The 16,366-nt window shown below is 56.8% G+C and overlaps 1 protein-coding gene across 2 annotated transcripts; it reads right to left on the bottom strand.

Moving 5' to 3' along the window:
• Window positions 1-147: 147 nt before the first annotated feature.
• EPHB6 (EPH receptor B6) lies at window positions 148-14,157 on the bottom strand. 2 transcript variants are annotated; one of them, XM_026512798.4, is made up of 18 exons: window positions 13,883-14,157; window positions 7,341-7,412; window positions 6,888-7,086; window positions 6,559-6,623; window positions 5,615-6,368; window positions 4,713-4,868; window positions 4,006-4,362; window positions 3,775-3,899; window positions 3,448-3,610; window positions 3,096-3,210; window positions 2,786-2,838; window positions 2,503-2,622; window positions 2,116-2,363; window positions 1,691-1,867; window positions 1,309-1,458; window positions 856-1,049; window positions 578-733; window positions 148-467 (listed from the first exon to the last, which is right to left on the bottom strand). In XM_026512798.4, the coding sequence occupies exons 3-18, from the start codon at window positions 6,985-6,987 to the stop codon at window positions 359-361; spliced, it is 3,042 nt and encodes a 1,013-aa protein (XP_026368583.1). In that variant the 5' UTR covers window positions 6,988-7,086; window positions 7,341-7,412; window positions 13,883-14,157; the 3' UTR covers window positions 148-358. The 2 variants fall into 2 exon arrangements, with proteins under 2 accessions (XP_026368583.1, XP_026368592.1); XM_026512807.4 differs by having other exon boundaries at window positions 1,691-1,864.
• Window positions 14,158-16,366: the final 2,209 nt, after the last annotated feature.

Below are 16,366 nucleotides of genomic sequence, written 5' to 3'. Positions count from 1 at the left end.
CCTTCCAATAAAGCCGTTCCCTGCTCTGCGCCCTTGTGCCTTCAGTGGGGTGCTGTCGCCTGCAGGCAACGGCCCAGGCGCCTCCTGTAAGGCCTTCCCAGCCCTTCCTTGCAGACTGAGGTCTCACCACACCTCCAACTTGCAAAGTTTCTTCTTTCCCTTTAATGCGGGGGAGGGCGGAGGAGGGCGGAGGACTAGGGAGTGAAGCGTCCAGAGGGTTGGCTGTAGTGTGGCCGGGGCCTCCAGCCGAGGCCAAGAAGGAGACGGGCTCTAGCGTTCCCCGTCGCTCCGTGGGCCTGCGTTGGGGGCTAGGACAGAGGCACCGTCCGCTCCCAGCGGCCCGCCCAGGCCTCAGGCCTCAGACCTCCACTGAGCCTAGCCCCCTCAGGTGCTGCTGCAGGAGCTGGACGTTGTGCAGCAGCTTCTTCTGGTGGCCGGCCAGCGTGATGCCCAGGGCGGGCAGGTCTCTGGTGGTGGGGAAGGAGCGGGTCAGGTCTGGGCCAGCTTCTCTGAGATCCCCGGCAGGACCCCTGGCCTGGAGTCCGGCGGAACCCCCACCCCGCCTCTCCCCGCTTACTCCAGGCTGAGCTGAGCCACATCACTGAAGGTGCAGAGACCAAACTTGGAGAAGTTGTCTTGGTAGCACTCCAGTCCGATGGCCGAAAGCCAGGCCTGGGGTGAGTCCAGAGAAGGAAAGTCCAGAGCCACAGGGTTCAGAAGGGCCTGGGAGGGTCTGAGTGGGGGAAGGGGGGTGGTCAACATTTCCCCTTCATCTTAGCCCCCTCTCCTCAGTTTGCTTTCCAGTTTGCATCTACCCTCCCTGGTTGTCCCGGACTCCAGTCCCAATCTCCAGACCTGTCCCCAGGGCCCCCGTCAGCCTGCAGAGTGTCTGGCTTTCGGATCATCTTGTCAAACGCAGCCACCAGCTGGTCAAAATGAGGCCGCTGGGTACGGTCCTTCTGCCAAGTGTCTAGCATAAGCAGATGTAGTCCAGGAGGACAGCCTGGAGGTGGGGGAAGCCGGAACTCCTGCTCTATTGCATTTAGCACCTGGGGGTTAGTAGAAGAACATGGTGACGAGAAGCTACTGCTGGCGGAAAGGCGTATTCTGTTTGTTAGGTCGTCAGGTGGGCTGGGATCAGGTGCAGCGTGCAGTTGGAGTGGGGAAGGAACCGAAAAATATGGAAGCCAAGACAACTTAAAACCTCAGTGGATTAGAGAATGGAAGCTAAGAATGTACGAGCCTGTGAGGCTGGTGGGTTGGACGGATGGGGCTGGAGAATCAGCAATGCCTAGGTCAAGAGCTCACCTCCTGGTCACTCATGTCCCAGTAGGGCCGCTCTCCATAACTCATCACTTCCCACATCACTATCCCGAAGCTCCAGACGTCACTGGAGGTGGTATGTTTTCCGTGGGCAATGACTTCTGGGGCTGCCCAGCGAAGCATACAACTTGGGCCCTGAGGGGTGGGGTTAGAAGCAACAGTAGCAGTAACTACAGCAGGGGTCACATTTATTGGGCAACTCCTACGGGCCGCCATGTCTGCCCAGGGTGCGCTCCTGGGGGGAGCACAGGCGGGTTCCATTCCTCCATTCAGACACCACAACGCGCCCCCCGTGGTACGCACCCGGGAGCCCGGCTCACCGGCCAGCACCCTCTGGAAAAGGCTGAGCCCCCGAGACTGCTCTCACCTGAGGACTGTGGCCAAGACGAGCCACTTTGCACACCAGGTGGCTGTTCACCAGCACGCTGCGGGCGGAGAGCGCGCGGTGCACGAAGGCGAAGCTGGACAGGTACTGCATGGCGGCGGCCACTCCCCGCTGCATGGCCACCAGTTGCAGGCTGCTGAACTGGCCCTCCCGCTGCTGCTGAGGGGCAGGGGGCAGAGGTCAGCCGCCAGCCGCCGGGCGGGGAACCTCCGTGCGCTGCCGGGCAGACATCAGCAGGAGAGGGAGAGGGGCTCAGGGAATCAGAAAATGGCCTGGGAAGGAAAGATGAGGACCAGGGGAGGTGGGGGAGCAAAGAAATAGGGCTCTGTCTCCTGTCTCTGGGACAGCTGAGAACGGCAGACTTCCCTGGACCCCAGGCCCCCTGCCCGCCCCCAGGCCAGACTGACCCTGAGGAAGCTGTCCAGGGGGCCCAGCTCCATGAGCTCCGTCAGCACCATGAGCGGCCGGCTCTTGGTGACCACACCTTCCAGCCGCAGGATGTTGGGGTGCTGGAACTGGCCCAGCACGGCAGCCTGGCCTAGAAAGGTCATCTGTAGGCTCTCGGCACCTCCAGTCCACAGGGCCTGGATGGCCACGGCCTGCTCCCGCCGTCCCCGGGGCTGCAGGCGGCCCCTGCGTACTTCTCCAAAGGAGCCTGGGAGAACAGGTGCAGGTGGAAGGTAGTGAGGAAGGACCTTGGCTCGCGGTGTCCTGCCCTGTTTAGAGGGGATCCTGCAAGGGAAGGCTCACGGGGGCTCCAGTCCCTCCTGTCCCCTTCCTCTGCGCCTACACACCTGCCCCAATGACCTCCTCGATCTTGATATATGCAGGATCCACCTCCCTGGTAAATTCTCGGATGGCCTGGCAGGGGTCCTCGTACGTGGAAGGGTCGATGTAATACTTCACCCCAAGCCCTGTAGGCAAATGGGGTACGTGATGAGGGTGCGGTACGAGGCCAGGCTGCCCACACACCCCAGGCATGCCCTCTTATGACGGCAGGCTGAGGAGCCCCCCTGGACCTTGGGGGAGCCTAGCCTTGCCTGCTGCGCTCAGCCCCCAGCCCTCCCTCCCGCACACCTGGACTGCTGTACTGCTGGAGCTGCTCTGTGTAGCCTGTCCCACGCCGCTTCCTGAGGACAAACCAGAGCCCTGGAATGACACCCCCATTTCCTCCCTTCGGCCCCCATGCAGGCCACTCTCCAGCCAGGCATCCGTGGACTGAGGGCTGCTGGATAACCCCTTCCCGCCTCACATGGGCCCAGGGGAAGGGGCCCGGTGAGGGGAGGTGGGCTTCGGAGGTGGCTTCAGCAGTGGGCTTTGGGGCTGCCAGGACGTGGGGTTATGCTGCGGGGCAAGTGGTGTGGGGACACGGCTGGGAAGGGCTCACCTCTGGAAGACAATAGCCAGCACGGTAATGGCCGCCAGCAGGAGGAAGGCCAAGGCCCCCAGGATGGACCCGATTATCAAGGAGAGTCTTTCTGGAAGCTGGGTGGACAGCTCACCTGAGGAAGCAGCCAGCCAGGATCACACGCGGGCAAGGCCTCACAAGCACGTGCACCTACACACCCTCCCTTGCACCAAAGGCCAGCTGGTCAGCCATGACACTGTCCTCATGGCCTCCTACCCCCACAGCCTCTAGTCTGGAGGGTTCTGAATGAGGGTTTAAGGCCTGGGGGGCCCCTGGGCCTCTCTTCCCGACCCCCTGGTGCTTCCCCCTCCCCATCCAGGCTCCCTCTCACCTTGAGGCAGCGTCTGGAAATAGACCTTGCCTCCATAGGGGCCGTGGCCTGCGGCAGTCCGCGCCCGCACTTGGAAGCCGTAGATGTGGCCAGGGCTCAGCTGTGTCACGGTGGCCGTGTTGGTCTCGCTGGTCAGGGTGAAGGAGTGGGATTCATCTTCTGCCTGAGGGTGACAGCCATTCACTCCCTGCTGCCCAGCCCCAGCTCCTGACCCCTGCTCCCACCCTCAGGCTTCTTGGTGCCTCTCCATCCTGGCCCACCTCCCCCATCTCTGGCCCACCGTGGGGCACTGCGAGCTCCCACCAGCCCTGCTGTGCACCGCCCCACCTGGTCGTAGTAGCGGAGCTGGTAGTCCAGGATGTTCCCGTTGGTCTGGTCTGGCTGTGGCCAGGACACCGTGATGCTGTTGGATGCCCGGCTCACCTGGTGCAATGCAGGGACTGCAGAGGGAACTGGGGTGGGGGGTTAGGGGGCGGGTTTCCAGGGGCCCAGCAGCAGGAGTAGGGGAGGGCCTTCTAAGGAGGCAAGGTAAGGCATCAGGCAGAGCGTAAGGCTCACCTGCGTGGCTGGTGCTGACGTTGATGGCGGCAACCTGGGGGGGGTCGGGGCTGAGCTCTGACACCCCGTTCACAGCCTGCACCTCCAAGATGTAGGGCACATGGGCCCGGAGCCCCCCTACTAACACTCTGCTCTCAGTCAGGCCCCTCTGGCGGGGGTCGAAGTGCACCTCGTCCCTGCAGCGGCGACAAGCGCCCCCGGTGCCCGAGCCGGGCTCCTGGTGGCCTCCGCATTCCTTGCACACGACATTGAAGAGCAGGTCCCCTCGTCCCCCCAGCTCCTGAGGCAGGCGCCAGTGCAGCATAAGCACTGAGCCTTGCACCTCGAACCAAAGCTCCCGGGGAGCCGACGGAGGGCCTGGGGAGACCGGCGGGGGCAGCGAGAAGGGCCGGGAAGGAAGGGGTGGTGGGAGTCCAGGTGAAGGAGGAGGGGTGGGAGTGATGGAGGAAGGAAGGAGTCAGAGGGGAGGAGACCGAGAGCATGGCGAGCATGGCGTGGGGACCAGAAAGCAGAGGCAGGTGGGAGGAGAGGCAGGAAGGGGCCAGCGTTGATGGGGTCAGGGTGAGAAGGAGGTGAGTGGAGGGAGAAAATGAACAGGAGATAAGTCACTGCAAATGCAAACCAGCCCCACTGTGTTGCCCTCAGGCTCCCCTTCTCTACCCGCCTCCAGTCCCATTTCCACCCCTGGGGCTGGTGGGGGGACTCACCAGTGCAGGGGGCCTCTGGGGGGTCTGAACCGGCCCTGTAGAAGCCCTCAAGGCAGGGGCAAACAGGGGCTGCAGGATCGGGGGCATGGCTCCGGGCAGGACACAGTAAGCAGGGAGTGTTCCCAGCCAAGGCCTTGTAGGACCCCTCAGGGCAGGCTGGGGGGCAGAACGGGGCAGAGACATTAGGCTCACTCTCTCCACTGCCTCCTGAGCCCCACCATATGCCAGCACACAGACATGCCCCCGGCCTTCCATTCCCCAGGGCTGTTTCTCCTGTCCTCCTGAGACCAACCCCCCTCTTCCCTCTTTCCCTCTTTCCCTCCCTCAGGCAGAGATTATTTCCACGGCCACTGGGGTAGAACTGCATTGCCACAGATGGAAAAAATGAGGTGCAGTGGGGGCTATGGGCAAGCCAAGCACCAGATAGAGGAGTCTGGCTTGATTGCATGACCTCCCTGTGCAAGGGCCTTCTGGAGCCTCCACCCTGCAGCAGAAGGATTCCCCTTAGCTGGTCTCCACTGCCTTCTCCTACCTGCATCTCGGTCATCTGGCCGTGATGATCCCTTCCTAACTAGATGGCAAATAGGGTCAAAGGACCCATCCCAAGATAGCCCAGGAGTTTAACTCCTTTTGATCTCCATCACTTCTCAGGCCTGCAGCCCTAGGGCACTCAGCGATGGCTGTGGAAGCCTCCAGAAGGTTCTAGAAATTTGAGATGAGCACATGACACCAAATTTGTGTGCTTTAGAAAATAAATCTGGAGAAAACAAGAGTCCCTTCCTAAAATAGCTTATTCTTGATCTTTTGGGGGACAAATGAAGTTTGGGGTGTTCAGGAGAGGTGTCCCAAGTTGGGGGCAAGGTGAGGAGATCTTGGGCAAGTGCACAGGAGCAGAGCCTCACCTTGGCAGGCCTTGTCTTCGCGGGCTGGCTGGTACCCCGGCTGGCAGCGGCAGCCCCCAACGGCTACCATCCACTTGCCCTCCCCATTGCAGTGTAGCCTGGGGGGGCTACCCCCTGCCTGGCCGCCGCCTCCATCCTCCTCGGGCTCTGCATGAGCCACACATGTGCCCACGGCCGCCACCAGCGAGGCGCCCCCGGCCCCACTGGCCTGCGTCTCAGGGAAGGAGGCGAAGGCGCGGAGGACGGAAGGGCAGGTGTAGGAGAAGAGCTTGACCGCCACGAGGGCCAGGCAGGCCCCCGTGTCCTGGAAGGCCACGTAGAAGCCACGCTGGGTGAGGGGGCCGAAGCTCCTCTCCTTGACATTGAGCTGCAGGCCGGCGCGCTGCCCGGCCCCGCGCGGGCCCACCGCCCAGGCTGAGGAGGCGGGGAAGCTCTCGTCCGCTGCGATCGTGTCCACCTTGGTCCAGCGTTTGAGGTGCCAGGCAGCAACGCTGTCGGGGCCGTCGGGCTCCTCAGCCTGGCGGTAGTAAAGGGTGAAGGTCTCCCGGCAGGTGCCCCCGGCCACGCCCAGGCTGGCGCATGCCCGCACGGAGAAGTGCAGTCGGATGTGTGCCCTCTGTGCCCCGCGTCGCTCCACGAAGTGTGTCTGCAGCCAGTTGTCTTGCCCGGTGCCCGGCGGGGCCCCCGCCACGTGGCATGCCTCGAAGGTCCGAGTCAGGCGGCGCTGGTCGTCCAGAACGCTCACTTCATCCCACTGCAGGGAGGGCGGGGAGACACTGTTAGCCGGCAGCGCGGATAAGTAGACCCCCAAGTCCTGCTCCTCGGGGGGAAGGAGGAAGGATTCCTACTCCATTGGTGTCTACCTGGGCCTTCCTTCCCAAATCCCACACTAGGCGCAGGGTCGGGGAGTTGCACAGGGCGGGGAATGAAGGAGTGACACTCACCCCACCTGGTGGGTAGGTGAGCCAGCCAATCTCAGATGTCTCTCCAGTGGTGTCCAGCAGTACCTCTGGCCGGAGATAAGAAGGGGCGCTCGACAACCACGCCTGCAGCTAGGACTGCCGACCCTCACCCCACCCCAGGAGGAATTTCCCCCTCTGGTCCTATTAATTCACCAGCAGGGGTACAGCTCTCTGTCAGGAGCCTTTCTCTGGCATCTTCCCCGTTCCTTTCCCCTTCTTGATGTCTTCGGTCTTTTCTGCCTTTTCTGAATCTTTCCAATTCCCCACCCGTGCTGGTAGGTAGGGATTCTCCAGGCTCGCCTCCCTCTTACCTTCCAGAGCCAGAACTGAGGACCCCAGCACCAGCACCCAGAGACTGCACACCATGCCCGCCACTCCGCTCCCTGACCGGGCAGCCCCCTCAGCAGCCATGGGGCGTCTTCGGGGCTCCCACCATTGCCCTGGCCACCACCCTGCTGCCAGGCAGGGCTGCTGCTTTGTAAGACTGGGGTCTGCAGCCAAGCTTGCTTCCTAGGGAGACACACAGGACCAGAAAAGGCAGGTGGCAGGTACCTACATTGCTGCATACATAGCTCTCAAACCAGCCCGGCACCAACCACAGGGCCTGTCGGAAGCAGGCTCTCTCCCGACCTGTGCCAAGTCCGCCATCTTAGAGGGCCATGTGGTAGGTCACTCCCTCCCTACGTCCTGCAGGTGATGCATCTCTGAGCATGTCTTACAGCCCCTCCCTCTTAGAACACAGGAGAGTTCTGGGCCAATCTTACCCTTTTCTTCTGGAAGGAGCTATTTCAGTTCTTTCTCTTCATTTATTCTCCCCTCCTCCTCCTCGAGCTACCCTGTATTGGAAGTCAGAAGATTCTTCTCATTAAAACAAGCAGAGTGGAAGCTACTCCTTCCCTGGGGACACTCGATCCCCCCTCCCCAACACTCCTGACCCACATCAGTCCTGGACACTCTGGACAATACGGAGAGGCAGCGGAGCGAGGGGGACCATGGGAGAGAGCTGTGGGGTATGATGCGAGGGAAGATGAGAGAACACGAGCGAGAAGAACACTGGAGCAAAGATTGCAACTGGTAAGGGAGCCAGCACAGAGAAAGGGCAGAGCTATGTGGGTCTGGCATGCCTCCGCTGTGTAGACCACGGTCCTCTCTCCACAAGGAGCACATTTTCTCTACGGCTTACAGAAACATAAATGTACGTATATGAAAAAAGGCTTCTGGTTTGCTCACAATGAAAGGACAGAACGTGGAAACAGCAGTGCCATCTTGTCCTACGAGATTAATAATGCACTGGATTGAAGAAGGTACGAGAGCTAGGCTGTCTGTGTTCACAGTGCTTATGAGCTCAAAGTGGTGTATCTTCTTGGGAAGACAGTCGGTGATGTCTGACTAGCAGCTGCACGTACTGCATCCTTGGGTCTGTTTGCAGAGATGTTCAAACAAGGAGATTTGCTGCAGCATTGTTTGCAAGGGAAAAGACTGGAAAAGTAACTGTCCGTCAGCGGGAGGGTATTTAATAAATGATGGCACAACCTTAAAAAAGAGTGAGGCTACTGCTTATGCGCTGATTATGAAGATGTTTTCCCGAGTGAAAGTAGTCCGTGCAGGACAGTGTCAAGTATGTTCCCCATTGATTAAGTTAAGGAGGCCATCCGTAGTCAAGCACCCCGTCCAGCTCCCAAGCATGTGACTGTGGGGCACGGCTGCCTCCCGGGTCACAGTGAAGACAAGTGGGCTCAGACCTTCCTTTGTTCAGTGGTCTAGAGATTAGTGGGGACCCATCTCTCCCCTTGTAACTGAGTCTCAAAAGTCTGTGAGCTGCATGGACAAGAGCCGTCCATTCCACTGATTTCTGTTGAGAAAAAAATAAGAAGCAGGTCATTCAAAGACATGGAACTGAGAGAGAGAAGAGACAGCATTTGGAAACCGGAATCTGTTTCAGCCACGAGAGCTGTGGCCACGTGACCCGCAGCACTCCTGAAAACGGCACACTTCACAATGAAGTTGAAACCAAACTATGACACTGTTTGACTCTGATAAATCAGAAGATCATAATTGGATTCCTGCTAATCTAATTTGTCCCAGTAACATGGGCTCTGTTGCGAGAAGAAGCCGTCAGTGTCATCTCCATGTGGTTATCACGAAAGCCGGTGGGCTGGTGGATAACGGGCACCGGGCCGCTAGCCACTGAAATGCACCTGTCGTGCCGCCAGAACCCTACTTGGGAGACAGAGTTTACCTTACAGCGTACGGAGGCAAGTAAGAAGCATTTCCAAATCACCAGGTTGTACACCCTCAGCTTACACGATGTTACACGTCGATTGCATCTCAATAAAGCCAGAAGAAAGGAAACATTTCTATACGGCAAATGATTCCTAGACACAGAGGTTCTTTGTTAATGCTGTCCCGACCGCTGCTAGAAGCATTCACAGATGAAATGTTTCAAAGATGAACAGGGAGATCGTGACGTAATGAAGCCTGGCCCCACCACCAACGGCTGTTTAACTAATACCCTGAAGTAATATATGTCACAGGTGCCTCCCCCAAATGCTCAACGGCTTAATTGGGAGACAGGCTTGACACACTGAGGCAGACCAGACTGTCCAGAGCCTTAGGGTCTTCGGGAATGCTGCTACCAAGAGCTGAAAATGCCAACAAAATGTCTTTAAACAATGAAAGCTATTCTATCATTTGCCCAGCAGATATTCTCTAAAATAGCCTCTTTCAGTCAGAAGACGGATGAATTCTGGAATCTGTACAAAGAGGAAACTGTAAGCACCGCATCGTCCTAAACTTATAACCAGACAGATAATCATGGAGAAGGAATAATAAATACTTTGGATGCATCTCAATGAATTTTTTTTCTTTTTCAAGAGGCAGCAAACCGAGAGGGAAGAGATGCACTGCAGATCCTATCAGCTGTCCACTATGGAACATTCTAGAAGATGAGGAATGGCAAAGTGTTTGCTTTGATGACCCACAATACAGGCAACACAGTGGCTTGTGGCTGCAGCAGGGCGTGTATGCATAGCTTCAGCGTGCGTCTTAATGACAACATGAAGCTGGCCTCTCTCCAGAGGATCCAGAAAAGAGCAAAAGCAATTAGGGAACATGTTAAAGCCACTCAGCTTCTGTCCTCAAGAGGCATCGGAAAGGGAAGAATTAAGTGGAGACATTGCATGTGGACCACCACTTTCATAATTGTTAAAAAAAATTTTTTTTACCAAGAACCAAGATATTCATTAAAAAAAATGGTTGAGGCTCTTCAAGTGCCCAGAAGTGTTCCTTGCTGTTGGAAGGGACCTCTTTTAGATTTGGATCCAGAAAACTGAAGGTTATAAACAAGTTCCTTCAGAAAAAAACTGTGGTTGAGTGAGACTAGGACGTGAGGTCAGTTCTTGCTTGTCAGACGAAACAGATAAATTCAAGTCTCTTATTTTTTTAATATATGTAAAAAGAACTCAGTGTACCTCTTCAGCAAGAATAAAAACAAGGAAAGACGAAACTTTAAGATATGGAAGAAACTGCTGTCAGCTAATTCCTCCTCCTGCAGATTCTTTTGAAACAAGTTTCAAAGGCAGAAATGTAAGTGACAAGAACACGCAGTTCCATCCACATGCCTGGAATACTGAACAAGCGGGACTTAGACCTTGATTTTCAAAGGTGCCTCCAGTGGTTGAGGACTAGCACATCTGTCTGAGCTCAGTCTAGGAGTGTGTCCTGGAAGCAGCCAAGTGCATCCCTCCCTCAGCACAGAGGGGGACAGGCCTGCTTCGGATCCCTCTGTCTTCTCCAGCTCGCGAAAGGCATTGGTCAGTGTTTAGAAATCCTCTCGCCCATGAAAGAGCAGAAGACTCATCTCAATCAGGAAAACATTCAACTTTCAGATGTGTATATGGTTTTAAAAATATAACACATCAGAAGCAGCAGAAATGTGGATGGAAAATGGTAGCTCAGAAAATAAGACTGATTTGACAAAATTTCAGATGACAAAAATTGCATATTCTATGACTTCACATTTTTTTTCTCAGCTTCTTTTCTACATATATCACTTTACATCTTTCCGCTACAGCAGAGACACGCAGCCACAAGCCTGCTCCATTTCTTTGGTTTATAAAAATATGACAGTCCGTAGGCATCAAAATTGTGTTTTGTTTCCAGAAACTGGCAAAGATTAAAGATGTGTAGACTCCTAGCTTATACAGCATAGCTTCTGAGTTCTGTTCTCTATAAAAATGAAGGATTTAAAAATAAATTAAATGAGTAAATCTGTAGGAATTTAAAAAATTAACTGTCCTCCAATTGAAATGTTAAATATGATAATTTTATGAACAAACTGAGATGGTTTAAAATAGTTTATGCACTTCAATCCACAAAATGAGTTTTTTAAAAAAATTAAGCAATATAAGCCAAATAAGCTGGGAGGAAGGTATGGCAGAAAATGTACTGGCCATTCAAATTGGTTACTGTAGGCGGGAGAAATGAATGGTGGCGGAGGGGGGATTATTAATTTAGTCTTACATATATTTGAATGGGTTTTCTTGTTACAACGAGCATATCTTATTTTTACAATTAAAACAAAATCTCACAATTATCATCTAAACAACAAAAAAGGGAAAATATTTTTAAAACCTAGACTAGCATAGCGTATGTTTACATTTTATCCTCCCCTCCCTTCTCTCTCTAGGTTTCCAAACGATCTAGAAATTTTCATCTAGAAGGAGAAAGCAGAGATAAAGAGACAGTAGGAGTTGGGAATGAATGAGCAAAATAACTTTTATCCCTGGATTTTCTTTAAGCTTCTCTCCAAAGAAGTTCAAATTGCCCCACTGATAATATCATGCTTCTCTGACTGGGTGCGAGGCAAAGGACTGCGGCTCTAAAGGACCAAGGGGGACCGGGGGGGGGGGGGCTGGGGACACATGAGGAGGGCATCGCTGCAAAATGAGCCTGGACAGGAACATTCAGAGAGGCGAAGCAGGCTGCGGGGCCCAGCGGGGGAAGAGAGGTCCCAAGGGCAAAGGGGCCAATGTTAATGTGTGGCGTGGCTGCTGGGCTGGCCGTCACACCTGTCAGCCACGGGGTCAGCGTGGGAGGGGTCAGCACCACAGGCCCTGTCCTCCGTCCTGTTCTGCAGCTGTTAAACGCCCAGGAAATTCCAGTATAATCCTTGCTCAGCTTAATGCTGCTACCCTTTAATCTCCACTTTGGATATGGTCTCCGTCTCCTGGAGCTCTGTCCGCCCGCCTCGAGAAGGATCCCTGCAGCCCTACAGCAGCATCCCGAGCAGACAGTGAGGAGGTGGCTGTCCTCCGGTGCTTCTCGCCCCTGCTGCCCTGGTTCGAGAAGCCAATTTGTGGATTACCTAGCAGAGGAGAGCCCTGTGTCCCTTGAGGCCTCCAGCCTCCAGCCTCCAGGAATGTCCCCCAGAGCACGCAGATGCAGAAGAATGTGCCTCCCACTCCCAGGCTGTGGAGCTGGGGGAGGCTTTTAAGATGCGGGCTGTGTCTGGGAGTGGCAGACAGCCACTTAGAATGAGCCACTCCGGCTGTGCACTGACCGGGGCGTACACGTGGCTTTGGAAAAGGGCTTAAGGGAGGGTGCTGGGACAGTCAGGACGTGTCCGTGAGAGATGAGTGAATGGAAGATTGTAGAAGCCCCCAAGTGCCAGGACTGGTGCCTGTGCGAGCAAATGTGAGAGTATGTAAGGGAATGTGTGTGAAGTGAGGTGGGTAAGGAGCTGCGCGCAAGCTGGGAGGGATGTGCACGCGCGTGTGAGTGTGCGTGTGCGTGCGTGCACGCGCATGTGTGCCTGTGTGTGAGTGTGAGTGTGTGAGCACGCGCATCCGAGCAGATCCAGAGCGCTCCTCACACCGGTGACTGACGCCCTTGAGCCCTTCTCCTCACCCCTGGTCTGTCCCTGCTCTGCCCCTAGTCAGCCTGTCAGCGGCTCTCTGCCCGGGAGTTGCTGCTGCAGAAACATCTGGGCTGGGAGAGGTTGCTAACAGAGAAGTAGAGAAAGGGAAACCTGAAGCTGCCCAAACCCGCAAACCCCGCCATCCCCCTTCCCCCTAGTGAGCAGTGCAGGGGGGACACAGGACTCAGGGCCCAGCTTAGGAGATGGTGAGGAGCTGGAAGGGCAGCTGGCCCCGAGAAGGAATGTTCTGCCCTTGCCATGCTCAGACCCCTGCTGCCTGTTGCTCCTAGGCACGCTGGGGACACAGTGCTCCCCGCCAGCCATCTTTTTGCACCCCGAATGAACCAACAGACTCCAGAGGAGTCCTCCTCTCTCAGCCACTAGGTAGGTACACAGAAGCCCCCCACGCTAATCTTCCTGCAAAGAAAAAAGGTCCACTGCCCTGAGAGAACCAAGCAGCCCTGTGAACAGCACCCTGGACAAATGACAAGTCTCAATCCTGCAAGGGCCATTACCTGGACATTTCCCTGCACTGCCAGCAATGCCACAGCTCCTTCCCACCCAACCAGCATCTCCCCTTCTAGAACCTGAGTCAAGTTCTCCTGGCGGGCGGAGGGCCTGGCCCCGGTTAACTTATTGGGAACAGGCCCAGCCGCTTCTCTCCATGGGCACTGCCAGGGACATTACAACATCGGCTACGCTGGGCCCCGGCCAGCTCCCCCAGGGATGGGAGGAGAGAAGATGCCAGACAGCCAAGATTGGTGGATGGGGGTGTAGGGCAGGTAGGGCCAAGCACCCAGATGTAAAGAGAGGGGGTGGCGCTGGGGCAGCAGCAGGCAGCAGGCAGGAGACTTTGGTTGCAACTTGGGGGTTATGGCTGGGGAGCATGAACCAAGCCTTCTCTCCACTCTAAGGCTTCTGGGTGGCAGTGGGGGTGGGGAACTGGGGGCAGGTGTGGGATCACCCTCCTTGCTCCTCCCAGCTCCAGCTCCGCCGGGATTGCAGAGATGCCACTGGAGTCAGAAGGGTGGGCAATCCTTTTCAGAACGCGGGGAGTCCGGTCTTGGCAAGGACCCCTACATCAGGACCCCCAAGCCAGAGCCAGAGCAGTGTCTCTGGAGACACAGCGGGGGATCGCAGCAGCAAGGGTAATGGGGGTGTCAGTGATGGCCGGCCAGAGGTCGGGGAGCCAGGTTGGCCAGTTTCGCACCCCTCACGGACCCATCGTCGCCTTGGGGAAGGTTACTCAGTGCTACCCCAGGAGGCCCCCAAGGATCTGCAGAGGCCCAGTCCGGAGGGCCCCTCTACTTTTGCAGACCTTGATGCCTCTGTTCCCAGGCACACCGCCCGCCCACACCCCCCAACACCGCCTGGCACCCCGGGGCTCACCTTCCGCCGGCCGCAGGCTCCGCAGGTCTGCGCCCCCCACCGAGGCCCCGCGATGGAGCCGCGCCGCCCGCGTCTCCGCTCGGGTGCGGGGACCCCGCTCCCCGCTGCCCGGGTCCGCTCGCCGCCGCGCGTCTCTGGGGTTCCGGGGCGGCCGGGGGGCGGTGGCTGGCGGCGGGGGCTGCTCTGGAGGCGGGGCGCCCGGGGATCGTGCGGGGCCCGCGTCGCGCTCGCCGTCGCCGCGCTCGGTCGCGGGTCCCGCCGCCCGCTGCTCGGCTCTGGAGCGGCGGCAGGGGCGAGCTCAGCCCGGCCCGCCCCCTCCGCGTCCCTCCCAGCCCGGCCCGCCCCTCCCCTCTCCGGCCCCTGCGGCCGCCCTCCCTCTCCCCTCTTCCGGGGAGCCGAGCCCGCCCTCCCGGCCTGGGCGGCGATGCGCGGCGCCCGGCGCGGGGGAGAGCGGGGTGGAGGCGCGGGGCTCGCCCTGGGCCCGCCTGTGCGCCGGGGCGGGGGCGCCTCCTCCTCCCGGCCGCGCGGGGCAGGGGGGCCCGGGCACCGAGGGAGGCTCGCGCGAGGGGCCTGGAGGGGGCGGGCTGCCGGGCCGCGGGGAGAGGCGTTCCAAGCCCCGGGCCGGGCGCGGGCTCCGGTGCCCGGTCCCCGGGAGTGAAAGCGCACCGGCGGGCGGCCGATGCCCGGGGCGCGGCGGGGCACGGCAGGGCAGGGCAGGGCGGCGCAGCAGCCGGCCCGAACACCCGCGCCCTCTCCCCACCCCTGCTTTTCTGCTTCAACTCTAGGAACTAAACCCACTGTTTTAGTTCCTACTCAGGTTTAAACTGAGGTGGGCGTGAGCTGTGAAGAAGAGAAAGAAGGAAAAGAAGGGGGTGGAGGGAAAGACAAACTGAGAAATCTCGGAGGGTACGGGGGTGGGGTGGGGATGGGTAAGCAGCAGGGAGGGGGGCATCTGGGTTATGAAAGTGTCTCTGCTCTAGCCTTAAACTCTTCCGCGTCTTCTTGACCCTGGATCGTGGTCAACGTCGGGGGTTCTGACTCCACCCTCCCCAAAGGGCCGGGAAGCCTGGGTCTGAACGGGGAAGTCCAGAGGTAGGTGCCTGGCTTTGCATTGCCCGGGCAAGTCGTGCACCCCTGGGAGCCTCCTCCCTCTGCCCGCTCCCCGGGGAGAACCTCCCCACAGGGATCTGAGGCATTGGGAGGTACTCAGCGGGTGCCTGGAAGGTTTGAGGAACCGAGGGGGCGCCGCGAGGAAAAACGTTTCCGCCCTCCCCTACCCTCTTCTCCAACCGAGGACAGGATTTGGGGTCTATTGTTCCGGTCCTACAGCCCTAAGCTGGGGCCTTCCCACGAAGTGCTGCTACCACCTGCTGGTTCTTTGAAGGAGCACAGGCTTCTGGTGGAACTCCCCCTGGCCTTTCCCCCCTCCCCATTATCACCGTGCAGCTTCTCACTCTCCCGCTTACTTCATTTACCCAAGCCGAGGTAAAGCACTAGCTGCAAATGGGCTGATCAAAACTGGTACTTAAGGAGCATCCAGAAACCAAGGAAAATTGTGAAAGAGATCTGCGAGCCAACAAGCACAATAAGCAGAACAATGAAACTCATTAGGAGGCACCTGGGAGAAACAAACAGGCTTTAATGAATTGGCTGAATGAGTGATGGCAACAGGCGGCTGAACTAGTCCCCACTTGGCAGAGGGATTGTTCACTCTGGATATCTGCAGTCAATTAATAAGCCTAATGATGTTGAATGATTCTGCATTTGGGCATCTTCAATAAGTCCACTTGCACTGGTGAGGCTAATTCCATCCTGTTTCTTCCCCTTGCTCTGAAATTCAGTGGTAGGGAGCTGCCTTCATTTCATTTCCAAATCAGTCATCTCCAAGGCCTTGAAACACTTTGGTGAAGAAACCTGAATTTACATTGTATGCGATATTACATAACTCATGATCCTAGTTACAGTAACAACAGGACTGCCAACAAGATTTGGGTAAATGGAAAACTTTCTAAAAAGAAGCATATGATCGAATTGCGTTAAAAGTATCAACAAAACAAAAACAGCAGTTACTTTATAAACCCCAGAAATTCCAGTGGTAATTCGCAACACATCATATATTGACATTGTAGTAAAAATATCTCTTCCTTTCTTTTGTCTGATCTATCATTGTTTACACTGCCCATTCGGTCCCTATCATATGATATTAAGTTTTTGTGGTTCAAGGCTTATGTAATGAGTAGTTTTCTTTTGTTGATAACATTTGAGAGGCATCCAGTGCAAGAAAGCGCCATCGTACTCTGGAAAGAAAGAGGTTTAAATATGTGATTGCAATTGGCCCCGTATCATCATCTCCTATGTGTTAAACCGAGTTTTACAGGTAGGTGGGTAGCACAGAATACATTGTTAAGTTACACTGCCATCTGTAGCTATTAAAAAGCAAAGTAATGAATCCCTTTTTAAAGTCGAACATAAATCTTCGCTATA

The sequence above is a fragment of the Ursus arctos genome, unplaced genomic scaffold (assembly GCF_023065955.2).
Source record: "Ursus arctos isolate Adak ecotype North America unplaced genomic scaffold, UrsArc2.0 scaffold_3, whole genome shotgun sequence".
NCBI lineage: Eukaryota > Metazoa > Chordata > Mammalia > Carnivora > Ursidae > Ursus > Ursus arctos.
Note: the sequence above shows the minus strand (reverse complement) of the source record. Positions and strands in the feature narration are given on the sequence as shown.